The 19566-nt window shown below is 47.2% G+C and overlaps 1 protein-coding gene across 1 annotated transcript in view; it reads right to left on the bottom strand.

Annotated features, from left to right (window-relative positions):
• Positions 1-5558: 5558 nt before the first annotated feature.
• LOC146839648 (acyl-coenzyme A amino acid N-acyltransferase 1-like) overlaps positions 5559-19566 on the bottom strand; it is a 185367-nt gene continuing 171359 nt past the window's right edge. Inside the window, exon 4 of the mRNA XM_085651733.1 lies at positions 5559-6198. Within this exon, the coding sequence (XP_085507859.1) occupies positions 5602-6198 (597 nt within the window). The 3' untranslated portion in view covers positions 5559-5601. The remainder of the gene's footprint in view (positions 6199-19566) is intronic.

The following is a 19566-nucleotide window of genomic DNA, read 5'->3' as shown; positions in this document are numbered from 1 at the left end:
CCATTTTAGAGAGGAAGCAGCTAGGCTGGGGTCCTGATTAGTAGGGCCACAGCCAGACTAAGGTCGAAAAACTGTGAAACACCAGCAAAAAGTGGGGGTACCCATGTGAAGCAGATCCTACTCTCCTACAGTGAAAGTATGCATCTTGCAGATCCAGCGACCACATGTCTGAGATGTGGATATATTTGATGGAGAGCCAACATGCGAAACTTCTCCTTTTTGATTGATTGGTTGAATGTCCGCAAGTCCAGAATGAGTCTGTATTCTACCTTCTGGCTCTTTTTCTTTACCAAGAAGTATCTTGAGTAAACACCTTTCCCTCTTTGAGATACTGGCACCCTCTCGATGGCTGACTTTCTGGCAACTTCTCTCTGCAAGAGCTTTAACTGGTGTCACGACGGTGGAACTGGAGGGATTGAGGGGGGACGGTGTCAAAAACGTAGAGAGTACCCATTCTGCAGCGTAGCGAACACCCACTGATCCTTTGTGATAGCTCGCCACTCTTCGAGAGGATTTGCGATACTTCCCTCCACTGGAGTGGTGAACGGCGACGGGGGAAGTGAGTACTCATTGCTTTGTCTGCGTCTTAGCAGAGTTGTTGCCTTGATGCTGATTTCCTCCTCCTCTGGAGGAACGCCTGCCCCGATACTGCGATCTTTGCTGGCCTTGCAGATCCTGATTTTTCTGCCAATGAGGGGTTTGAACCGTCTGTTGGGAGGATCGCCGATAGTAAGGACGGAATCTCTTGTGGAATTCCTTCTTCCTTTCAAGGCCCACTGCCCTCAGCGTTTCCAGTTCTGTTTTCATCCAGGCCATCTCTTCATCCGTGTGAGTCCCGAACAGAGAGGAACCGGAGAAAGGAAGATTGAGGATGTGTGACTGCACTTCCGGCTTGAGTGCTGTAAGGCGGAGCCAAGACGTTCTTCTTGCGCATACCCCATGAGCATAAGCATGAGCCGAAGGGTAGCTCCCTCTGCCGCAGCACTGATGACCTGGTTAGACACCAGACTGCCCTCTGTTAGGATTTCCTCAAAATCTTTGCAATCTTCCTGTGGCAACTTTTCAGTGAATCTCTATAGTGAGTCCCACAGAGATCTTTCATAGCGGCCCAGGAGCGCCGATGCGTTGGAGACCTTCAACATAGAGGCCGAAGAGCCACAAACCTTCCTTCCCCAGGAATCTTGCGTCTTACTCTCCTTATCATGAGGAGCATGCTACCGCATGGGTCTTCTTTGCCGCAGCAATTATGACTGAATCCAGGGGAGGATCAGCTCTAAGGAAGAGCGGGTCGTCCTCTGGTGAACGGTACTTTTTTAAGATTCTCGCTGGGGCGGTCTTAACACTCGCCGGTGTGAGAATGCTGTCCATCACTGGCTCTATGAGGCCTGGTACCAAGGGGAGCAGAGGCTTAGATGCTGCTCTTTGGTGTAGAGTCTCAAAAATCACAGAGGACTTGTTTTGATGAGTAGGCACAGGGATACCCAGCTTTACCGCCCCTCTGCCAAGAATGTCCTGAAAAGTGTAGATGTCGTTCACCGGAGAGACCCTCAACGGCGGACTGTCGGTCAAAGTAGGCGAGTAGTCTCTGTGGGACGTACAAGTGGAAGAAGAGGACGGAGTCGGGGATCTGTGCGCTCTCCTCCTGCTTCTTGATCTAGACCTCCTTCTGTGCGAGTGCACAGGGGTACGGCTGCGAGCTCTGGCTCTTGAAAGAGATAGTTCTTTATCCACTGCTTGTATTAGACGAGCCAACGGAGATCTGTGCCGAGGGCTCGAGTAATGCTGCTCCGCCGTGACCTTGTCAGTGGCCCAGTGATGCAACGGCCTGTACCATCGTGGTAACAAATGGATGGAAGGCAATCTGTGCCTCTCTCACTCCTCAGTGGATTGTGCAGGAGGGGGGAGTTCACCTCCTCATGTGCAGACCTGTTTGGGGAATCTTGGTACCACTCTGACACTGGACTGCTGGACGTCGAGATCACCACCTCCGGGAATCTTGACGTTGACCCTCGGTGAGAACTGTGGTTGCTTGAAGGTGATGATGATAGGTTCACTGGAGGTGAGGCATTTCTGGAAGGGTGCCTTGATGTTGATCTGGAGCATCCGTGCGCCGACTGTCGTCTCAACGGAGATGTATGCCTCGACGTTGAATTTCCTCTCGACATTGAACGTCTCCCGACACCTCGACGTTGACCAGCGTTGGGCTGCCGGCGACAGAGACTTCTGCCTCGACAACGCAGATCCTTGTATCGATCTTGGCGGTGTTTTCTGTTTCGAAGTCGATGATGTAGTATGACGATCGACGTTGAAGAGCCTTATCCTGACTTCGACGGAGACTTCTGCTTCTACGCCGAAGGAGGTGTCCTGTGTCTCGACGTCGAAGTTCGTTGGTCTGATCTTGACGTAGACCTGTGCCTCAACGTCGATGATGAGACGACGACGTTGTGATGTGCCTCGACGTCGATCGCCGATGATGAGGCGATGACGGAGCGATGTGCCTCGACGTCGATCGCCGATGCGACGATGGAGTGATGTGCCTCGATGTCGAATGCCCAGTTGGCGCCAACGGAGATCTGTCTCTTGACGTTGAGCATCGCCTGGTTGACGTCAACGGAGGACCTGTTACCTTCGTCGACCATGATTTCATTGTCGATTGATGATCCACCAGCATCACCGAAGACTTCGACGCCGATTTCTTCGTCGTCGGCAGCTTCGACTTCGATCCCGACGGAGAACAGGTCGGGACTTTTCCTCTCGACGTCGACCGAGTTCTCTTCATCTGCTGCCTCACAGGAGGCCTACCTCTTTCAGAGAGGCCATAAAGTCGAATCCTCACCCTGTTCTTGATGGTCCTTCTTGACAACTTCTTACAATGATGGTAGTTGTTAGAAGAGTGAGACCCAGGGAGGCAGAGAATACACACAGGGCGTATATCTGTTCTGGCCTTCTTTTTGCCACAGGAAGGGCAAGGATTGAATAAAGAAGGCATTTTTAAAGAAAATAAACCTTTTCTGGAACACAAAAAAGGTGTTACTTGCACTCTAAGACTAAAAGATGTTGAGTGAAAGCAGAAAAACTAGATTTCTATAAGATATTTTTGACAGAAAGTCAAAAGAAGGAAGAGCTGAAAATCCAGGGTCCTGACTGAAGGAGCCGGAAAGAACAACTGACCTAACTGTCACCCCTGAGGCATGATGGGAAGCTAGGGGTCATGCTGCCTTAAAGGCACGGTGCCAGTTCTTGTTGAAAATACTTTCATTTTCTATGCTATTGGTTTACAATGCAGCCTGTAGGCTAACAATGTCTACTTTATTTGCAGTTTACTATTTAGGAGTACTTTGCTCATTAAAAAACAGAGTTTAAGTGCCACTTGCCCTCTTGTGTTTTTATACATATATTGGCAAATATAATCTTTATGTGTATAATTACATTGTTTAGCCTCCTATTGGGAGCTGCATTGGTATGAGAAAAAATGATATATGTATATATATATCTATATGTAGAGCTGTATATATATATGATTTCCATATATAATTTTATATTATTTCCGGGGTCCCCGCACATGGGCGGGAATATTCAGTGCTTATGACTATTGATGAGGATCACCTGGAAGAGAAGTATCCTGTTTATTCAGGTGCTCACAAGCATGCCAGAAACTGTTAGCATGCTTGAAGCTGAATGTGGATACATGAAGCTGCCTTCAGGCAGCAGGGGTTTGGGCTAGAAAGCAACTGACCATGGAAAGGGAATGAGCAGACATAGGAGTCATACTATCAGCAAACCAGTGTAAGAACCAATAATAAAACAGGCTATGAAGGGATGTTGTGCAAGTATTTTTCGAGTTATTAATGCTCGTCTCACACTAACACACATCGCCTGTGATGTCGCTCACTTGCTTAAGTCATGGGTGCTCGATAGAACATTGCAGCATGTGAGCCATAAGTTACATCATGAACGCACACCTTGCCTTACCCCTCACTGAAAAGAAGGAAGCTTTCTGCGTTGGGGTTGAGGAAAGTCTTGACGGCTTTACTGAATGAGGCGTGGGTGAAATGGATCTGATTGGTATTTATATATGTATGTACGTTTGTGGCAGTTATTCAGCAGAAACTAAGCCAAAAGGCAGTGGAGTGCTGCACAGGGTCAAAGGCAAAGATTCAGCCAACGAGTGATGGGAGAAGCAGCCGGCTCTGTAGGTGGAAGTAGCTCTTTCATACATTTGTGCACAGTGTTTCAATCAGAGGGAAGGGAGACAAGTAAAATACATAGGCAAGGTGGTTGCTAGCCATACTTTCCTAGGCATGTGGCTCATGAGAAGACTCCAGACGGATCCTCAACCTGACTAAAACGATGCACATCACGCAGCACCTGAGAGACCTTCACTGGCTCCCCATCCAGAAAAGATGCCAATACAAGCTTCTGACCCATGCCTACAAAGCCCTCCAAGACCAATGACCGTCATACATGAACCACCGACTAAAGTTCCACCAACCAACCACAAACCTCCGCTCTGCTTCACCTAACCCTCGCACAGACTCCATGCATCTGCCGCACCGGAGGACGATCATTCTCCCACCTTACTACCAAATTCTGGAATGCCATTACAATCCACCTTCGAAAATCATACTCGTTGACAGGTTTCAGGAAGGGACTCTAGGCCCTGGCTCTTTGACTGAGAGCCGCAGCTCAGCACCTGGATACCCTCATGGATGATAAACTGTGCTATACTAGTACTGATTGATTGATTGATTGTGTGGCTGGGGGCTAATGGGGATAATATTTGACCTTTATCTGCATTTAGTCATTCAGTCACTAGATACCAAGAGAACGTGCTCAGTTGACCTAGATATTTTAAAGAAGGAATCAAAACAACACATTTTTTATGGAAGACAAACATATTTATATAATGTATGGATGTGAAAATATGCATATGGCTATCCTATGACTACCTTCTGACATCATACTCAAGCATGTAGTCCAGAGAGGACTTTTGCCCAAGGTTGCACAAAAAGTTCCCTGCAGGATCTGCAAGTAGATGGTGCCTTCTGGCAATTCAGTGATACACCCACATTTCAGATAACTTAGTCTGAGTCCTTTGGCAGGTGGTTAACACACACCTACAGATGTGCTTGTGCTCAACACAAGTGAAGAATCGTCCTGGCACAATCGAATACACAAAAGCAAGAAGTTACCCCTGGTGACTTCCACTTAATACTTTAACTAAGATTGGATTGGTGCAACTAGAAGCGGTATGTATTGGCATCTAACTGCTGCACATCCTTTAGTGGACAAGGAATGCATCACAATTGGCCAAGCCACACACACATCTAACCCCATTCTGTTGCATGAGTGTGCAACTTGGACTTTTTCACATGTGCATGTTCAGATACAGTGACACAAACATGTTTCATGAATTTCCATAATTAGTGCATTTATGCATCTCTCAGTTTCAAGCAAAATTCATACCGCACGTCTGAAATTGTTTCCAGGGTTGAAGAGAAAATTATATTGTTTTGTTTTTGTGTTGTATAGGATCCAGGAAATAGATCATACTCTTACAATTGTTTATTTTTTTATTTCTCTTCAAAGATATACAGGCTTTCACAGCTTGCTATAAATCGGGCGTCCTAAGTGGTGATGGAGAAAGCATTGTATCTTCTTCCAGGAATGTTCCTGTGCTCTGCTATGGGCTTCCAACTCCCCTCCCCACACCAACGGCTTGGGAAAATTGGATATGTGGGATATTCTGCAAAGGGGGGACCCTGGAGGCTCAATTAGGTGTCCAGCACCTGGGTAGAATAGGAGGTGACCATTCGTCTTCCCGTTCTTCTTCAGCCGCACCAGCACCTCATCCGCGTACAGTTTGCTGTTGTAGTTTCTGTCATCACCAGCCACGATGAAGAGTATGGAACCCAAGGCTCTCTCCACGGGCAGCAGACTGTCCTGATGCTCTGGTGCCCTTGGATCCACAAAAGCACCATGCACATCCACTGCCCCAGAATCAGTGATGTGAGCAAACTCCATCCTATAAGCAGGACCATTAATGCAGAGGTCCTGGTAGCGTAGTGTCATGCCATTGATGTTGTTGGTACCATTGATGCAGATCGTGGCTCCCACCTGTTTTAGGAATGTCGCCATGGCCAAGGCAATCTCCGCTCCTTTGCAGGTCGCCACCACTCCAACAGTGGGACCCAAGACCTGAAAAAAAATACATTTGTGATTAGGACATACCATTGACTTTTTAGCTTTACTGCCAGAAACAAGTGGTTTATCCTAAAATAATGGCCAGAATATGAGATTGAGCATCCTGACTTGAAGACATCCACTGAAAGGTGGATGTCATGGATGAGGTGGTAAGCTTAAGGACCAGTGGTAATTTGACCACATGGAATAAAACATGCATAAAAGAGGATTTACAAGGAGCTTTTAGAAAAGACATAGAGACATATATTGTGTCACGTCACAACTTCTCTTGTCTTCCAACATTGTTTTGTAATTCTTCACAGACAACACACATAATTATTTACATACTTATACCAAGGGCATGACAACAACCCTAAGAGCCCGATTCCGATGTCAGACGGACCGGAGTCTGTCCGACATCAGTCAGGAACTGGAACCGAACGACATTCTGTCGTGGGGTCCAGCCCTGGAATTAGGATGCAACCGAACCCTGTTCGGTCGCATGCCTATTCTTTTCAATGGGAGCATGCATTCCGAATGGAATGCATGCTCTCATTGACTTTGCAGAAATTGTGTTAACCAACTATACCAGCAACATAACTAGGTGGGGCTGCTACCCTGTACCGAGAAAGCGATGATTGATTATATGTTTTATGTTGTACGTATAAAAAATACCAATAAAAACATTTTTTTAAAAAATTTAAAAAAAGAAAAGAGCAGAGGTGCAGTTCATCCCTGCACCCCATGCCAGGCACTGGGTGCAGAGATCAATGGGGGGGGGACTATAGATGCCCTCTAGGCTGCCATTCAGTGGCCTTGCAACCATGGGGGCCCTGCTGGGGGCCCCCAAAGCTGTTTCCGAATGCCTTTCTGTGCTGGAAAAGCCAGCACAAAAAGACAGTGAGAAACTGCCATCGTAGTCCCTCGGCCGGAAAGAGCCAGCCGGGGGATTACTGCAGAGTTTTCGAATGGCGGATGGGCTCTCTGAGCCCATCGGAAGCCATTCGGTAAACCGAATCAGATTCCCTTCCGACCGAGTCCATTGAAATGGCTAGGTCCGAAGGGAATCTGAAAAGCAGATTACGATGTGGTCAGGAGGGCTCCGACCAACAGTCAGAGCCCATCCTGTCCGCATTGTAATTGGGCCCTTAGTGTGATGAACACCACTCAGTTCTTCAAAAACATAAAATGTGTTTATTCTAGTACTTCCTCTTTCTGACCTACAACTCTCTATTAATTTGATAAGGCTAAAATCAGTCATTAGAATGTTGAATAAAAGCAATATAATTCTTAGTTCTAGTACAAACTAAAATTATTACCTTTACATTTCATTTTTGTTTTACCAAGTGTTAACAGGATATGCAATTATTATTGACACTGTACGTTTTTAGACCACAATATGTTATATATTAGTTTTCAATATACAATCACCCAAATAAAGTATTCATAAGATAATAAAAAATACACTCTAATAATAGATCCGAAAATTAACCATTGTTAGTTGCACCTAGGCAATTCTGTGGTCGAACTAGAAAGAGAAATTAGCTATTCCATTTACAAAAGCCTTGACAGTACAGTAGCCTATCAGAATGGTTTTTGGCACAAGGTGTTGTGGTTCTGATTGGTGGCATTGGTTGTGCCGTCGTGGTATCCCTCACCCAAAAGGTTAGGTCAGTGTTCACTGTGGCAGCCAGGGTAGTGTCAGGCAAAATGACTTTAATCCAGTTGTATGTGATTTAATTAAAAAACGATTTCATGGAATACCATTAGTGAGAAACCAAAGTACAAATACTGTTTAATGGAAATTTTCAGAATGAATGGCTTTTACCATTTCAGAGAAGTCAATTCAATAAATATTTATTTTGAAAATTTGCTTTTGGATGCTTATTTACCAGGGTGTAAAGGCAATGGCTATCAGTGGTAATTATTTCAGTGATATATGTCTTTATGTCTATGTGTTTACATTGTCAAACAATATATCTGGTTGCTTTTAATCCGCTGACCCCTCACGACCTCTAAACACCATCCATCTCTGACTCCTAAAATCCCTCATCACACCTAAACTGCACCCACCCCTGATCCCTAAAGTCCACACATCTTTTTTTTTCAAACTCTGTTTATTAAAGTTTTCTCACATACAAGACTACAATACAAGGACAGTTTAGACTCCATCGCTTGTAACAAACATAACATAGCACCCCCCGAACCGGTCAACATTGCTCCATTTCCCACCAGTCATGGTGGGCCCGATTCACAGAACTAACTTAAGACAAAATCCTAAACTTACTACCATTTTGGTATTCACAGAAGGCACTTACTCATTTTGGTATTCACAGAAGTTAGGAGTCCTTACTTTAGGACTCCTAAATGCCTTCTGTGAATACCATAAGTCTTAAAATTAGGATTTTTCTTAATTTAGCAGTAGTAAAGTTAGGACTCCTAACTTTAGGACTCCTAAATGCCTTCTGTGAATACCGAAAGCCTTAAAATTAGGATTTTTCTCCGTTTAGTAGTAGTAAAGTTGGGAGTCCTAACTTTAGGACTCCTAAACTGAGAAAAATCCTAATTTTAAGAATTTCGGTACTCACAAAAGGCATTTAGGGGTCCTAAAGTTAGGACTCCTAACTTCTGTGAATACAGAAGTGAGTAAGTGTCTTCTGTGAATACCAAAATGAGTAAGTGCCTTCTGTGAATACGAAAATGGTAGTAAGTTTAGGATTTTGTCTTAAATTAGTTCTGTGAATCGGGCCCAATATTCACAGTAATGCTTCCCCCCACTGGGGATTCCCAATCACTAAAACAATCCTATCGCCTTTTAAGGTGGCATGTTGTTTGAGAGATCCATGCATCTGGTTAACATTTCACTCCATACTGCAAGGTCCTCCGTAGGTTTTTCATCTCTGCATTGATTTTAATATATCGGCGAGGGCCCACTCACTGAAGCCCTTTTTCCATGTAGTCACTTCCGATGCATTCGGAACCACTCAATGGATCCCAATTCTGCCTTTTGCCAGCACTCTCCCCTGTGCCACCCTTCGGAGTGCCATTGTACCCCGTTTCCATATCAGGAATATTCCAAGCAAACATACATTTATGGAATTATCTAGAAAAATTCCAGTAACTTCGCAAAATCTCCATTACCTCCCTCCTAAATCCTTCCAGGTGCAGACATGTCTAGGTAAGGTGCAAAAAACATAAGGCGCAATCAGCCTACATCTACTGCACTCAGAGTTGGCTTCTGTGGGGTATGGTACGTCCTATGCAGGTCTTGAACCTGTACCAGTTTAAAGCCAGCGTTTGGGGATATGTGCATTTTGAACTTGTTCACAGGCCTTCTTCCATTCAGACGCTGACAATTCTGGAGCCCAGCGATCTCTCGCGTGTCTGTGTGCCAACCTCTGGCCTACACCAATGCTGCATGCAGGTCTGATTATCTTCATCTGGTCATCTTTAGCAGCTGCTGCATGCTATGTGTTCCTTGGGTCCTTTCGTAAAGGAGACCTATATACCTTGGGCCATATGTGCCAACCTCACCTCCTACAGAAACCTCCCAGGCCCACATCCAAACTGCTCCTGTCCCTCTAAGGAGGATATGAATCTGTTGTTGATAGACCGACCCCTTGCAGTTATACACACCCCCTCCTGCCATCAAAGGAAGGACACTTGAGTGAGCACATTTCGGGAGGCTTCAGGGACCAACAAGGAAGTGTCATTGCAAACGGTGCTCTTTTTAGGACTTTGATTACCACCCTGTGACAGGTTTCTGCTATCTGAAGGATTAAATACAGTAAACCTATCAGGGCTCCCCCACCCATCACAAACTGCTCCGGTGATGTGTGATTTGAGTGCATGCCTCTCACCAGCTGTAGGAGAGTAGGTTCTGCTTCTTATGGTTACCCCCACGTTTTGCTGATGTTTCACTGTTTTTCAACTTTAGTCTGGCTGGGACCCTGCTATTCAGGGCCCCAGCCTAGCTGCTTCCTCTCTAAATGGATTCCATGTACTTTAGGTACACTCCAGATTGGATTCTTGGGTATACTTACTAGTCCCTAGTATATGGTATACTATGCACCCAGGGCATAGGTACCCCAGAGGCCTCCCAGGGGCTGCAGCATGTATTATGCCACCCCTGGGAAGCTATTCTAAATCACATAACAGGTCTGCTACTGCAGCCTGTGTAAGGTGGTGTATGCACCCCTCTTACTCAGATACAGGTTCCTGATATCTAGCCATATCACTGCACATATAAACCTATCAGTCACCCCTATGGCAGGCCTTATCAATCCTGAAGGCAGGGTGCTGGGTTTTATGTGAGAGGGTGCCCATGCATGAGCAGAGCTCCTCTGCAGCCTTCGGAACCTTTATTCCAGGGTTGTTTGTGATGCAGCCAAACCATATACTCTTAAATGCATTATAACCTCACAGTAAATGCTAACTTTGGAATGGTTGCATGGAAAAATGTCGTGTTTGGTGTCAAACACCTTGGAATCATACCTCCAGACCAGTAACTGGTGTGGGAGGTATGATTCCACCCTACTAAAGGGAGAATCATGACTTCACCGGTACACCCGGTACCAGCTTCACAGACCCTGGCATCACAAAATGGATGCTGCCAGCCACAGACAAAAGTCTGCCCTCCTGCTGCTGGACGAAACTCCGGCAGGGTAGGCCTGGAAAATAGGTTTCCTGTCACAGGGAGGTGTAACCACCTCCTAGACAGGCTTTAGTGTATTGGGGCTCGGTGGGTGCACTCCAAGAGTGCTTTGATGTCTGCACTGGGGACACATTTGGTGTCCCTGTACATAGTCCAGCTCAAACCATTGCAGGGGCACTCAGCCCCTGCTCTGGCGCGAAACTGGACAAAGGACATGGGTGTACAGGACTTCAGATTTACCAGGACGAAACTCTGCTACAGAATCCCAGAACTTCTACTATCTACACGTCGTTGCATGACCGAAGAATCTCCCTTGGAGTAAAGGAATTACTCCCCTGCAAGGCAGGCACCAAAGACGCATCTGTCCAGTTTGCATCGATGCTGCTCCCGAAGGACACGGACAATTTTGCAACACAGGAGGTGGTTTCCAAACTTCCCCGAGGACGATCCGTGCTCTTAGCAAACCTGAGATCCAAAGCCCTCGTGGGGACCGTGCAACCCGAAGCCCTGGACACCGTGACCATTTGCAGCAGCATATGCTTCTTGGCAATCCCTGAGACTGTGCTTTGGGCTAGTGGTAGTCCAGACCCCGAGCAGTGATTCCACTGAAGATTGCTGGCCTACACTCCTCGAGTGACCCGTGGGCTGGTATCTAGTGATTCCTCTTGAGGTCTCTTCGCGATCCCTTGCCTGTCGACTTGTGGGTCCCTGAGAAGGGTACTTTGACTTTCAATGGGCTTACCTGGTTGCTCCAGACGTGCCCTGACTCTCCATCGCTTGGGGAGTCCACAGGACCTTGCTGGTCCACACTTAAGCCGTTTTTCTCTCACCGTGTGGGTTGCCGTTGCCGTTGGTCTCTAATCCGGACACCGACCCCCCAGCACTCAACATCCTTCGTGGGACAGCTCGCCTGCAGACTGTGGTCATCCTCGACGCTTCCTGGTCTCCGTGGTAGTGGTGTCAAGCTTCACCTCATCGCACCTGAAACACCCGACATCGGTGGGCATTCATCTATCGTGCCCCTGGTCACTGGCAAGTGACCCAAACTCTGTCCCCTCTGCTTTCAGGTTCTTCACATCTTTGATCCAGGCTTGGATCACACTGGACACTTCTCCTTTCCACGGCAGCAGCACTTTGCAGCACATCGCCATTGAAATCAACAACGATTCCCGACATCATTTGACACCTATGCACCCGGCTTCCCTGGGTGAGGTAACACGAGTACTCCAGTACTCCCATGGGTGCAGGCCCTAGAACCCTCTAAGTCTGAAAGGGTTTACTCAAAGTCCTCTCCTAAGTGTCCTTATTTTTTAAAATTCCAACCGCGACTTTCCCATTGAATTCTACGGGGCTCGCGGCTGTGTTCTCACACTGCACATGTCCCCCGTGGGTCCCCTGTGTCACTGCCTTGGGTGGTTCCTTGGGGTCCCAGTGATTCTGCGTGCTCTAGGCACTGTGTCTAGTCAAGTCGTGGTTATTATACCACTTTCTTAATATATGTTTTGGTCTCCCCCTGGGGCCTATTGTATATTGTGCTATTTACTGTCGTTTAATAACTGTATTATTGTGTGCATTGCTCTCTAACTTCATAAAGAGGTTAGTAGAGAGTGAAGTAAATACATATATTTTATATATATACCTTGTGTGGTTCTCCATTCATTTAGTTATTCAAGAGGTTATAATCTGGTAAACCAAGCTGCTTTACACTCCTTCAAGACTTAGCCTGAAGGCTGCTCTCCATAGCTACCACTAGGATAGTTTTAAATAAAGGTTGTCTTAAACCTATTCATCAATAAGGGTTGTTTGGACTGGCTCAAGGTGCCCACTATAACTAGTGGACAGCATATACCAGGCCAACTTCTCACGTTGGTGTGCAGCGGTTAGATTCAAGCTTGCTATTGCTTTACCAGATAATCTCTTTGAGTGACTAACTGAAAACCACTATAGGTCCATAGGTACATTTAATACAAGCTTTAGAACTTAGAGTTGTGTGTCAAGGGCTTAGCACACCCTTTCTACAACTCAAGAGAATTTAGTAGTTCCCACTAGGTTAGGTAGGTGCAACACCTCACTACACTGGTATGTCTTCAAGAGCAGAAGCCATCGACTCCTTGCTGACTAAATATGACCTCGTCTCATTTCAGGAATTGAGAAACATGTGTGCATCTAGGGAATTGAAGACTGGGAAGAACCCAGGACTAAACGCCTCATAGAGGCCTTGCTTTTAGATGGCCTCAGAAAGACCCCAGGGTCTGATGTGGCAGGCAAGTTGGGTGGGGCAGCAGATGAGGACAGGTCTAGAAGTGAAAACATCCAGGACCTAAAATCTGAAGCTGACCAGGAGGATCAAGATGATTCTAATCTGGACAATCCAATCTTTCCTGAGGGTGGAGGAGAGGTGCCAAGTGGTCCCCTTTTTACTCCACCTGGAAGGGTTAACAGTTTACCAAGAAGGTCTAGATCTCCTTCTCAGGAACCTAATCATTCTGGTACTTTTGTAGGGACCTCTGTTTCTAATAGGACCACTGCCTCTCATAAAAGGGAGTCCTCTTATGATAGTAAGTGCAGACTGCTTGACTTTGAGAGAGCAAACCTCAGAATCAAGAAAGAGCAGCTGGCCTTAGACAGGGAATCTCTGGAACGCCAGAGAGCTTCACAAAGATGGGGGCTCGAGCCCCATGGTGGCAGCAACAGTGTCCCTAGAGGTAGAGACCATTCTTGTGACCATAGGAACCTGAACAAGATTGTCCCTCCCAGAGTGGGGAAGACATCCAGAAATGGATAACTGCACTTGAGAGGGCCTGTAAAGTACAGAGGGTCCCTCAGCAGCAGTGGGCAGCAATCTTGTGGCTCTCCTTTGCAGACAAAGGTAGAGACAAGCTCCTTACTGTTAGGAAAGAGGATGCTGACAATTACAAAGTCTTGAAGAGTGCACTGATTGATGGGTTTGGCCTAACCACTGAACAATACAGGTTAAAGTTCAGAGACACCCAAAAGGCACAGACTCAAGACTGGGTTGGCTTTGTAGATTTGCTACTAAGGCTCTAGAAGGGCGGTTGCTTGGCAGTAAAGTGTGTGATTTTAAAGGAGTGTACAATTTGATTATGAGGGAGCAGATCCTTAATAATTGTCAAAACCAGCTTATGCATCAGTACCTGGTGGTCTGATCTGACCTCTCCCCTAGAATTGGGCCAGAAGGCAGACAAATGGGTCAAAACCAGGGTGAGGCAGAAGGTTCAGAACCAAGGTGGTGACTCCAAGAAGCAAGATTCTAAAAACTCTGATAAGGGTGGGGAAAAGGGTAAAGACCAAAAGTCTTCTTAAGGGCCCCAATAATATGCATCTGTGGGGAGTCCCAATCTAACAAAGGAAAAGGCCAAAAGAAACCATAGTGTAAAATCTGTACACAGAATACCCACTGGACTAGTGATGGTACCAAGTCCAAAGACTCAACTCCAGCCACCATTGCCCCTAAGGCAACTGTTCGCCCTAGTTCAGCTCCAAGTGGTGTTACTCAGAATAAGGGTGTAGTAGGGTTAACCCTGGGATCTGAGATGGACTCTGGCCTAGTCAGAGTTCCTACTCAGGCTGTACTGTTCTGTGATGGAGGCACGGATATGGCCTCCTTATTTGCCAGTCGCAGTAATCTGGGCAAATACAGACAGCAGCCTTTGAGAAATGGAAAAGAGGCTTTGGCATCCAGGGACACAGGAGCAAGTGACACAATGGTGACAAAAGATCTTGTGGCTCCTGAGCAAATCATACTTGGGTAAATGTACCAAGTGACCAATGCTAGCAATGTCAGGCAGTTGTTAATTTTTCCTGGGGAGGGGTAACTGGCCGTAAAAAGGTTGTGGTACGTGCAGACCTCCCTTTTGAATGCTTGCTTGGCAATGATTTAGAAACTTCAGCTTGGGCTGAAGTGGAGCTTAGGACCCATGCAGAAATTTTGGAAATCCCTGCAGATGTGTTTGCTATGACCAGGTCACAGGCAAAAATGTCTAACACTGGACAGGCCCTGGATTCTGGAAGAATGGACCAGGTGCCTCCCAAGAAAAGGAGCAGTAGGAGTAAGGCAGTGTCTTCCCCCTGACTCAGAAAGCAGATCAGTCTCTTGAGGGAGATGATCTCAGTCCTGAAGAAGGAACTGTCCCAGAGGAGCTTGAACCTGATCGGGTTGAGTTCTTGGGGACAGGGGGCCATTCCAGGGGAGAGCTGAGCCAGGAGCAGCTAAGCTGCCCTTCTCTTGAACCCCTCAGAAAGCAAGCTGCTGATGAGGCTGCTGGGAATGGTATAGGAACCCATAGGATCCATTGGGATGATGGACTCCTGTACTCAGAGTGTAGAGACCCCAAGCCTGGTGCCACCAGGAGGTTGGTTATACCTCTGAAGTTCAGGAGCTTCATATTAACACTAGCCCATGATATTCCCTTAGCAGGTCACCTGGGCCAAAACAAGACCTGGGACAGAATTATCTCTCACTTTCATTGGCCCCACATGTCCGCAGACACCAAGGAGTTTTGTCCCTCTTGTGTCACCTGTCAAGCCAGTGGTAAGGCAGGTGGTACTACAAAGGCCCCCCTGATAGCACTACCTGTGGTGGGGGTCCCCTTTGAGAGGGTTGGGATTGACATAGTTGGTCCCATGGATCCTCAAAGAGCATCTAGGCACAGATTTATACTGGTGGTGGTGGACCATGCCACTAGGTATCCGGAGGCTATTTCCCTTAGGACCACCACAGCACCTGTGGTGGCAAGGGCCCTACTTGAAATCTTTTTCAGAGTGTGTTTTCCTAAGGAGGTAGTATCAGACAGAGATGCAAACTTCATGTCTACTTACGTGACTGCTATGTGGTAGGAGTGTGGTGTGAATTATAAATTCACCACCCCTTATCACCCACAATGGAATGGGTTAGTTGAAAGGTTCAACAAAACCCTCAAGGGCATGATTAAAGGTCTCCCAGAAAAGCTGAGGTGCAGATGGGACATACTTGTGCCCTGCCTTCTCTTTGCCTACAGAGAAGTTCCACAGAAGGAGGTTGGTTACAGCCCATTTGAGCTTCTGTTTGGACATCCAGTGAAGGGTCCATTATGTCTAGTGAAGGAGGGATGGGAGTTACCTCTCAAACCCCCTAAACAGGATATTGTGGACTATGTACTTGGTCTCCGCTCCAGGATGGCTGAGTACATGAAGAAGGCAAGTAAAAACCTTGAGGCTAGCCAGGAATAACAAAAGGCCTAGCATGACCAAAAAGGCTGTGCTGACTGTTTACCAGCCAGGGCAGAAAGTATGGGTGTTGGAGCCTGTGGCCCCAGCAGCCCCCCAAGATAAGTGGAGTGACCCCCATACCATAATTGAGCAAAAGGGAGAGGTAACCTACTTGGTAGACCTTGGAACTCCCAGGAGCCCCCACAGGGCACTCCATGTCAATAGGCTCAAACCATATGTTGACAGGGCTGACATGGGCTTGCTCATGGCTACTGATGAGGGACAGGAGGAAGAGAGTGACCCAGTCCCTGACCTTCTCTCTCAGAACCCTGATGATGGATCAGTAGATGGTGTAGCCTTAGCAGCCTCACTGTCCTGCAACAAACTGACTGCAGAAAAGTTCTCAGCCAGTTAAGGCATATGTTTTCACTGACTCCAAGTCAGACTACCTGGTGCACTCATGAAGTGGACACTGGGAACAGTTTGCCTGTTAAAAATAAGATTTACAGGCAACCTGACCATGTCAGGGATTGTCTCAGGGCTGAAATCCTGAAGATGTTAGAATTGGTAGTCATTGAACCCTCAGATAGCCCTTGGGCTAGTCCAGTAGTCTTAGTGCCTAAACCTCACACCAAAGATGGCAAGAGATAGATGAGGTTTGGTTTTGTGTAGACTACAGGGGTCTCAATGCAGTCACTAGGACTGATGCCCATCCAATCCTAGGGCAGATGAGCTTATAGACACTTTGACCTCAGCCAAGTTTCTTAGCACATTTGACCTGACAGCTGGCTGATCAGACTAGCTGATGATGCAAAGCCAAAGACAGCATTTTCTACCCCTAGTGGGCACTACCAATTTGTGGTGATGCCCCTTGGTTTGAAAAATGCACCTGCCACTTTTCAAAGGTTGGGGAATAAAGTCCTTACAGGCCTGGAAGCCTATAGTGCAGCATATCTCGATAATATTGCTGTCTTTAGCTCCACCTGGGAGGATCACCCGGTCCACCTAAGAAATGTATTGTTAGGCACTGCAAAAAGCAGGCCTAACTATCAAGGCCACTAAGTACCAGATAGGGCAGAGTCAGGTTGTGTACCTGGGCCACCTTGTAGGTGAAGGCCCGGTTCAACCATTGCAGAGCAAAATCCAGACCATAATGGACTGGGTTGCTCCAACCACCCGGGCTCAGGTCAGAGCTTTCTTGGGCCTGACTGGGTACTATAGAAGATTTGTCAAAGGTTATGGATCCATAGTGACCCCTTTGAATGACTTAACTTCTAAGAAAATGCCGAAGAAAGTTCAGTGGACAGTCAGCTGTCAAAAGGCATTTGATGACCTGAAGGAGGCCATGTGCACTGCTCCCATTCTACAAAGTCCTAACTACTCCAAAGAATTCATTGTCCAAACAGATGCATCTGAGTTGGGGGTAGGGGCTGTGTTATCACAATTGAATGATGAAGGTCAGGATCAGCCAGTAGCTTTTATTAGCAGAAGGCTGACCCCCAGAGAGAAACATTGGTCAGCTATTGAGAGGGAGGCCTTTGCTGTGGTTTGGGCTCTGAAGAAGTTGAGACCATATTTGTTTGGCATCCACTTCATTGTTCAGACAGACCATAAGCCCCTCTTATGGCTAAAACAGATGAAGGGTGAAAACCCCAAACATTTAAGGTGGTCCATTTCCCTACAGGGGATGGACTATACATTGGAACATAGACCTGGGAGTAACCATGCCAATGCAGATGGACTCTCCAGATATTTCCACTTAGAACATGAAGACTCGACTGGTCAAGGTTAGTTTAATGTCCTTACATTTGGGGGGGGTGTTGTGTAGGAGAGTATGATCTGCTTCTTATGGTTACCCCCATGTTTTGCTGATGTTTCAATGTTTTTCGACTTTAGTCTGGCTGGGACCCTGCTATTCAGGGCCCCAGCCTAGCTGCTTCCTCTCTAAATGGATTCCATGTACTTTAGTTACATTCCAGATTGGATTCTGGGGTACCTTTATAAGTCCCTTGTATATGGTATACTATGTACCCAGGGCATAGGTACCCCAGAGGCCTACCAGGGGCTGCAGCATGTATTATGCCACCCCTGGGAAGCCATTCAAAATGACACAACAGGTCTGCTACAGCAGCCTGTGTAAGGTGGTGTATGCGCCCCTTACTCAGATATAGGTTCCCTATATCTATCCATATAACTGCACAAATAAACCTATCAGTCACCCCTATGGCAGGCCTTATCAATCCTGAAGGCAGGGTGCTGGGTTTTATGTGAGAAGGTGCCCATGCATGAGCAGAGCCCCTCTGCAGCCTTCGGAACCTTTATTCCGGGGTTGTTTGTGATGCAGCCAAACCATATACTCTTAAGTGCATTATAACCTCGCGGTAAATGCTAACTTTGGAATGGCTGCATGGAAACATGTTGTGTTAGGTGTCAAACACCTTGGAATCATACCTCCACCCTACCAGAGGGAGAACCATGACTTCACCAGTACACCTGGTACCAGCTTCACAGACCCTGGCATCACAAAATGGATGCTGCCAGCCACAGACACGAGTCTGCCCTCCCGCTGCTGGCCTAAACTCAGGCAGGGGAGGCCTGGACAATAGGTTTCCTGTCACAGGGAGGTGTAACCACCTCCCAGCCCAGACAGGCTTTAGTGTATTGGGGCTGGGTGGGTGCACTCCGAGTGTGCTTTCATATCTGCACTGTGGGCACATTTGGTGACCCTGTTGATAGTCCAGCTCAAACCATTGCAGGGGCACTCAGCGCCTGCTCTGGCACGAAACTGGACAAAGGACATGGGTGTGGCCACCCCTCTGTCCTGACCCTCCCATAGGTGGGTCCCCAGAGTTTTGTCCCACCCCTTCTTTGGGTATAAAGTACGAACCCCTGACTAAAGGACTTTAGATTTACCTGGACGAAACTCTGCTACAGAATCCCAGAACTTCTACTATGTACATGTCGTTGGATGACCGAAGAATCTCCCTTGGAGTAAAGGAGTTACTCCCCTGCAAGGCAGGCACCAAAGACGCATATGTCCGTTTTGCATCGACGCTGCTCCCGAAGGACACCGATAATTTTGCAACACTGTAGGTGGGTTTCAAAGCTTCCCTGAGGCCGATCCGTGCTCTCAGCGAACCTGAGATCCAAAGCCCTCGTGGGGACCGTGCAACCCAAACCCCTGGACACCGCAACTATTTGAAACAGCATATGCTTTTTGGCGATCCCTGAGGCAGTGCTTTGGGCTACTTGTAGTCCAGACCCCAAGCAGTGATTCCACCGAAGATTGCTGGCCTACACTCCTCCAGGGCCTCATGAGCTGGTATCTAGTGATTCCTCTAGAGGTCCCTTCGCGATCCCTTGTCCGTTGACTTGTGGGTCCCTGAGAAGGGTACTTTGACTTCCAAAGGGCTTACCTGGTTGCTCCAGACGTGACCTGACTCTCCATCGCTTGGGGAGTCCACAGGACCTCCTGGTCCACACTGAAGCGGTTTTTCTTTCACCGCGTGGGTTGCCGTTGC

The sequence above is a fragment of the Triturus cristatus genome, chromosome 4_1 (assembly GCF_964204655.1).
Source record: "Triturus cristatus chromosome 4_1, aTriCri1.1, whole genome shotgun sequence".
NCBI classification, from domain to species: Eukaryota; Metazoa; Chordata; class Amphibia; order Caudata; family Salamandridae; genus Triturus; species Triturus cristatus.
Note: the sequence above shows the minus strand (reverse complement) of the source record. Positions and strands in the feature narration are given on the sequence as shown.